We start from the raw sequence: 7,715 nt of genomic DNA on the forward strand, positions 1-7,715 counted from the left end.
GATATATTCTGGGTTTGAGATTTACATTCTAAAGTTTATTTGTAAAGCACCTTCAATACAGACTAATGTTATTCAAAAGTATTTTACAGATGACTAGCAAGCTGACAATAAGATGTTCAAATGTAAAGAGTAAAACAATTTGAGACTAATGCACATAAGAAATAAAAATTGTGGAGGATAATAATATTAAAAATTTAAAAGAAAATTTAAAAAAAATCATGTAAGAACTAAGTAAGATAGAATAAAGCAAGATAAAAGACAATGACAAATAGAATAAATAAGAGGGAATCTTAAAACATAAAATAAATTATTAAGTAAAATAAATAATGGCCATAAAACAACATTATAATCAAATTCCAGCTTTAAAGTTTGCATTTAAGGATGTGAGAAATTGTTTCTACCCTCACAATTTACAAAGTTTTACAGAACACAGACCTAACAACAATACACAAAAACAAAACAATATAGGCAATAGATATTATTGATGTTGAATACCACATTACATCAATAACAATAAGGATTTAAAGAAAATAAATGTAATGAATAAGACAAGGACAAGAACAAGAACTCTACTACAAAGTAAATAAGATAACATAAAATGCAGGCTTAACATACAGATGACATAAAAAATATGATCAAAACATTTTAAAAAAGGTATGGTCTTTTCTTCTTTTGTATTTCAGACTTGAGGTCCACTAAAAATATGTGTTTTTGCTTGGAAATTGAAAGAATTTAGCAAGTAATATGAAAAAAGTAGACTACCAATAATTCAGTTTAGTAGCACACTATATTATAAAGTCAAAGCTTTCATTTCAGGAACGTTTTTCGAATTTTTTTATAGTGTTGTGTTTTAAAAACAGTGTGTCTGTCTTTTAAGCTAACTGCACAAATATCAGTAAATATGTAGTAATTTTCTGGAGCATTGAAACATCGGAGCTTATGGTGATCCCCTTAATGCAGCACCTGCGTCACAGAATGGCGTCGCTTAAAGGACTACAATCATGTCGACACAAAACAATTACAGCTGTCACGCATGCGTATGTGGGTGTTTCAGTCACCTAATATGACATTTTAATTATGCATGCCCGGGACAGCAGCACGACGCTGACATTTAGCTCCCTGTCCTTTAATTTGTGTGTTTGTTATGCAAAGACCTTGAAGGTAACATTAGAATGATCCTAATGAAAACCTACAGTAATCCAACAGTGTTTGGCTGCAGCCTTGCTCTGGTATCTTAAGTCTGATGTATGGAGCATTTCTAGAGAGGAACCAAATGTTCTTCAGACATAAGTCGGTCGTCGTTTACACAGTGTGCTGTGTGGTCATCATCACTGTCCACCCTGTCACCTTCACTGCCTCTGAAATGAACAGAAGACGACCTCTGCTGGTGGAGGAGAGAACGACAGGAGGTGACTCAATTGACTTTTCCCTGGAGACTAAACAGCCCTAACTAACCCTGAAATGATGAGTCTGGTCATATGCTTTATTTTTCTTATTGTCAACAAATCCCGTGAATATTTGGGGAATTTAGGGACCTGCGAGGAGTTTACATTCTGCATTTTAAACTGACACATGGAGGGTATTTTACAGGCTGATCCCAGTAAATATTTTTATCATTTTATTACTTTTTTTTAATCAGTATTTTTTATTTTGTATCATCAAAATCAATTTTCAAGTTCTTTAAGTTCAGCTTTTATTATCATTTCCACACATATGTATGACAAACATGCAGGGAAACGAAATGTTATTGCTAATAGACCACAGTGCAACATAGAACAGACACTAGAGACAAGGTTTGTTGTAAACATCACTGTCAACAAATGACTGGTGGCTTATTCTGTAAAGTGCGATGGATGGACACTGTTGCACTGAGATGTTCCTTCATAACCATGAACACACACAACATAGTTTATTTTGACTCAGTCCCAAACACACACACTGTCCTGCTGCAACAAATATTCAAAAGAGCACCAAATGTGGAGTAATCCGCCGCTGAAAATAGTCCCAAACTGATGCAGGAAACAGGGAGAACTTACAATTTAATTCAAAAAGTAAATGTTATAAAAACAAGAAAAAGCCAAAGAAAACAACTGAGTTTTAAGATTTAATAATGTGATTCAGCTGGGGTCTGAAAAGCAGCACTGAACCACAGTTTATCTTGTGAATAGATTTTGGTCCCCACAACATGAGCAACACAAACACACACACACACACACACAAACACACACACACACACACACAGACACACACACACACACAACAGTGTTATTAAAGCTCAGTTTATTTCCTGTGGTTTTGCTCTGATCCAGGTGAAAACACGCTGAGAGCGTAGATACAGTCATTTACAGTGACGGCCCATACACGTCACTTTACATTCCTCCCAAACGCCTCTATAATGCATGGCTTATGTAACAGAGGAGAATGGCGTGATGTGTTCATGGGCCACGCCTGAAAAAACAAACAAAAGAAAAAAAGGTACAGGAGAGAAAGCTGTCCATGAACTTAAATTACGCCTCACAGGTGTACGATCCTATTCTTTACTTTGAGTGAGCTTCAAAACACACGTCTCCCTCTAAAAATCAAAAATATTAAATTTATATCATATTGTTAAATACTACATTACCCAAGAGCCACATCAACAACAGAAGACTCCATCTACAGCTATAAAACCACACTTCTTCTTCTATGACTGTAATTCTTTGTTGTTGGAGAAACAAAACTGCACCATCATTATGGATCTGATCTAAATATGATCTGAAATCTTGAGTGTTGTTGTGCCTGAGTACAGGAGCCCATGAAGGAGAAAAAAATGTGAGTTGCATTGGATAAAATATGGCTGCCAAATGAATGTAATACTTTATAATCTGTTTGTAATCTGGCTGAATGACGCTTTAAAGCGTATGTTTTGTATATGACACACATCATTTAAAACATATATCAGGCACAAAACAGCCTTGTACAAAACATAAAATATAATGAAATGAAATGTTAACAATACTGGAAAATAATAATATTAATAAACACAAAAAACTGAAGATTGTACAACACAGGTTTCATGTGGATTTCTTATTCTAAATATGGGATTTGACTCCGAGTTGCAGATACAGCGAGACGTTGAGCTGCCGGCAGAGACGAGAGGAGACGTGACGCTCAGCGCATCAGGACAGGTGTCTGCTCCATCACCTGCGTCTTCATCTGAAATAATAAAATACACACAATGAATTCTACTCATACGAATACATGTAAATAAAGACACTTGAAGGTGCTGCATGTCTCTGTTAAATGTAAAATATGAACATAAATAAATGAGTTTAAATTGTCAGACCGGTTTCTGTTTCCTCTTGGCTTCCATCATTTCCTGCTGCTGCTTCAACCGTACTTCCTCCAGACTCATACAACCCCCTGTACACACACACACACACACACACACACACAGTCAGAAAACACACCATACTACTGGACATCACAGATCTGTCTTTATGTGTGTGTGTGTGTGTGTGTGTGTGTGTGTGTGTGTGTGTGTGTGTGTGTGTGTGTGTGTGTGTGTCTCACCAACACTGCTGGGGTTGATGGATACGTAAGCCATCGCTCTGCTCAGACGAAGCTCCTCTAAAGCAGCGAGCTCCGCCTCCGCCTCTGCTCAACCAATCACACAACAATTAACCCAACGACATAAAACACCACACGGATCCATCCACACTGACAACACACAACACGACCACTCACTTCTCTGCATATCCCTCCTCTTCTTGGGGTTCGGGGGGATGACGGTGAAAGCTTTGTGACTGAAACAGAAAAACACATGAAGGTTTCAGACGTCAGCTGATGCTCTATGGTGAGTAGGAGGAGTCAGCGCTGCAGGAGAAGATCAAACCTGCATCTTCCTACTTAAACACTAACTTCTTTATATTTAACAACCTGAGTCTAAAGGTCTCTGTCCATGTGTAGTGTGATTATAGATCAGGTCTAGCTTCTATATTAATACTGTGAAAGTATCAAAGCCTCAGTCCACAGAGAAATGCACACAGCCTGTATTCAGAAACTGAGCCTTAAAACCAGCCGTCAGGACTTCTGGAACTTTGTGATGTCACAACAAAGCAGTCACCAAGCCCCGCCCACCTGGACCCACCATCCAACACTTGCAGGATTTGGTTTCTCTGAGTGTTTTTCCCTGAAATCTACTATATTTTTATTGGATCACTCAGAAAACAGTCAGCCAATCAGAAGAGAGGCTCAGAGCCTCCTCTCTTCTGATTGGCTCACTGACCTGTTGTTACTAGAGCTCCAGAGAGAAGCCTGAGAGAGGAGATGTAAAACTACACTGAGATGGTTTTTGGTTCTTAAAACCACAAAAATATCTTCTTATGGATCAAACACTTCAAATAAAAAACAGAAGAAGAAGAAAATACGGAGCTTTAAGAGAACCTCTGTCCAACTCTAGTGAACATGCAAAGAATAAAGTTTTAAGATATTTAGATGTTGAAGAAACCACAAACAGAACTGACATGATAATAATCCTTGTAAAGATACTGAGTGATATTGGAAATTTAGCCGAAGATAAATATTTAACAAAGTAATTTAAAAAAAAAAAAAAAGGATAAAATAAATGGCTGCTGTGGCTCCTGAGGGCCTGAAGTAACAACTCAAACTGTGACGAATCATCTGTTTACACTGACGTTGACACAGTTCACCTGAAAGGTCTGTCATGACAGTGGGGGGTAAAGCGTTTGGGATTAATCCACCGCAACAGATGGCCGCAGACAGCAGCGGGAAGCAGGATTCTTTATCACCGGGATCCCTCCACACGTTTCCACATACAGCCTGTGAGGAGGCCTCAGCTCTGATCTCTGAAGGTGCCTCCACTTTCTCAACCTTTATAGTTTCTATTGTCCTGAAGACTTCCAGACTTCCTGAGATTTCAGAGGCACTTTAAGAAGTTTTTTTTTATCTCCTATTGTGCCACATTAAAACTAAAAGTAATCACATGGTTAATGACTTAAAGACATACATTAACATATTTTGTTTTTTAGAGGTTTAAGTTATTGTAAGTTGTGCACAGCCAAATTCATTGGTTAAGTTTTATCTTCAGATGGACAAAGTGAAGCTGATTTCATGTTTTAAGGCCATTATTTATTACATTTAATCATTTATTATATTGTATTTGAGTTTTAAATGTTTCTTATTACCTCTTATCTATTTTATTATTGTTGTTTATCTATCTTACTGTTTTTAATCTATTTTTATCCATTGTATTTTCATTATCAGGCCACATTTTTAGTTTTACTGTTTATATTCAAACTTATTATTATCATAATAATAATAATAGTAATAATAAATAAATCATCTTATTTATTATCAACTATTATTAAATTTATTACTAATGAGCTGCTGGACACAGGGATTTCCCCTAGGGCATAAATAAAGTATCTATTTATTTATCTATTATATATAAAATGAAAACATTCATATTTCATGCTGTAAATCAGACACTCTTTTATAAAATGGCTCCTACAGTTTAATACTCACATGTTTACAGCTTAGTGATGTTACCTGTTAAGATTAGTTTGTTTTCATGTTAAGAGTATTTATTCATATCCTCATATCACTGTAGAAACGCCATACGGACCCCTGGGTGTCATCTCTCCTGTCTCACCTCTGACTTGCACACTTCGTCTCGGCCCTGACGCTCCGCTGCTGACGCTGCCCCGGACAGGTGGTCGGTTCCCGGCTTCTCGGGTTGACAGCTCCATGTTTCACAGAGCTGGTCGGTTTGGGAGCCACAGATGTAGACCTGGCTCTCCTCCTCTCACAGGTCGTTTTGGAGGCTGTGGTGGAGGTAGCGGGAGCGGTACCGGTGGTGGTGGTGGTGGTGGTGGTGGCCCGCTCACACCTGTCCCGCTGCGGACACCTCGGGCAGCTCGACGCGCGGCTTTTACGCACAGCGGGCGCTTTGAGTTCACTCTCTGCTCCGGTCACCGCCTTCACCTTCGCCGGTTTGCTTTTCTCCACGGTTTTTCCTGTCGCCTCCACTGGTTGGGGCTTTAAAACCTTTGTTGCTGGCATTTTTATTTCAAGGAAACGCTCCTGTCTCCGGCCTCCGTGTGTGGAAGAGACGCGCCATTTTCTTCCGGTGTTCACCTCTATTGAAACATAAAAATATAAAATCTCAACTTTTCTTTTCTGGAGAGTCGGTTGCTATGGAGCTTTCATCTTAGCAACGCCGGAGTCAAGTCTAACAGACTAGGGTAACGCGTCCGGCTCAGACTTTCAAAATAAAAGCCTATGTAAAGTGAAACAATTCCAAAAGAAAAAAAAGAAAAATGTTTACAGACTACTAATTTTAACAAAAAAAGAAAATCCTGGATATTATTAGTAATATTATTCATATATAGCAATCCGAATCCAGTTTCACAAGAGATTGGCAGCATGAAATGTGTATCTGCATACAGTAACACTTCACATAGAGCAAAGCTGCACCTTCCAGGACTGTAATGCAGAGTCAAAAGTCAGCAAGAACAGCATACTCACAGTACAGTGCATGCCAAATGTATGCGAAAAAAATTCAATAAAAGATATAAAGCAAAATTCCTCTATGTGCAAGAAAAGTTATTAAATCCTAAAAAAAAATAAACCAGTGGACGATGTTGCTGCTCGCTTCATGTGGCCTCCATATCCCAAAATGTAAAGCACAATAGTGCAAAATGGTGGTTTACATTTTTTAAACAATATTTCAATTCACTCATTCATGTTTATTCATGCAATTATACAATCAGCCAATCATGTCGCAGCAGGTAAATGCATAACATCCTGCAGATAACGCGTCAGGAGCAGTTCTGCATTTTATTTTGAAGGCAGAGCCCCCTGGTTTCCGGTGTGTTCCCGCCTGTGTGTGTACGGTTTTGCAGCTGCAGATTAAAACCAGTGACGCAGCAGAGTATTTGTTGTCAGTAGGTGGAGGTGCACGAAGTCCAGTCTGCAGGTCTGTCCAATGACAGACGCTCATCCGATTACTGACACACGACTCTGCGCTGGTCACATGACCACGTGCTGTCAGATTATAGGGCACTTTTCAAAGATGTTCAGTGTTTTTAAAGGAGTAAGAAACATCCGAAGAAAACACATAATGACAAGGATACAGCATTTATTTAAAAAAAAATGTAATGTGATAATAAGAAAAATTAAATTAAAATGTCAATTAGAGATAGCCTATAGTTTAAGTTAGTTGAAGAAGAAATTTTAAATTTTAGGTTAAGACTGTTGTGTATATTTCATGGTGACTACAGTCCTCCACTCACATTTAAGGGATATTATTGGCTAATAAACAGGAAGTCATGCTATAAAAAGGTCAAACCTCTGACTTTAAATAAACAGGATATATGATGATATGTTAGTGTTTAGTGTGAGTCCAACCAGTGGTAGAAACATTTACTTTAGTACAGATTTGTCCACTTTGTAAGATACAATGCATTTTCATATATATATATTAAATATATATAAAAGTTAAAACTAGCTCCACCTTGGCAACTACAACTTTAAAATGCTGCTCACGTTAGAATAATATTCAATTAATTCATGATGCAGTAATATAATACTGACAGGGACTGTTATACTGCATAAGGTGTATTTTTACTTCTGATACTTAAAGTATATTTTGCTGATAAGACTTTGAATTCAGGACTTTTACATAGTGGTACTTCTACTTAAGAAAGGAATCT

At 37.7% G+C, this 7,715-nt stretch overlaps 1 protein-coding gene across 1 annotated transcript; it reads right to left on the reverse strand.

Moving 5' to 3' along the window:
• Positions 1-2,215: 2,215 nt before the first annotated feature.
• Positions 2,216-6,063, reverse strand: LOC111238307. The gene is made up of 5 exons (XM_022767742.1): positions 5,654-6,063; positions 3,727-3,785; positions 3,553-3,636; positions 3,326-3,402; positions 2,216-3,195 (listed from the first exon to the last, which is right to left on the reverse strand). Exons 1-5 carry the CDS (start codon positions 6,061-6,063, stop codon positions 3,151-3,153), a joined length of 675 nt encoding a protein of 224 aa, XP_022623463.1. The 3' UTR covers positions 2,216-3,150.
• Positions 6,064-7,715: the final 1,652 nt, after the last annotated feature.

The sequence above is a fragment of the Seriola dumerili genome, unplaced genomic scaffold (genome assembly GCF_002260705.1).
Source record: "Seriola dumerili isolate Sdu_G_001 unplaced genomic scaffold, Sdu_1.0 BDQW01001298.1, whole genome shotgun sequence".
NCBI classification, from domain to species: domain Eukaryota; kingdom Metazoa; phylum Chordata; class Actinopteri; order Carangiformes; family Carangidae; genus Seriola; species Seriola dumerili.

What these genes read in the sequence shown, in the direction of transcription:
- LOC111238307 (XM_022767742.1), bottom strand. Translation starts at nt 6,063, where the DNA reads ATGCCAGCAACAAAGGTTTTAAAGCCCCAACCAGTGGAGGCGACAGGA. An exon ending in CATCAACCCCAGCAGTGTTG is followed by an intron (nt 3,403 to 3,552) that starts GTGAGACACACA and finishes GTGTGTGTACAG; the next exon opens with GGGGTTGTATGAGTCTGGAG. An exon ending in CCAAGAGGAAACAGAAACCG is followed by an intron (nt 3,196 to 3,325) that starts GTCTGACAATTT and finishes TTATTATTTCAG; the next exon opens with ATGAAGACGCAGGTGATGGA.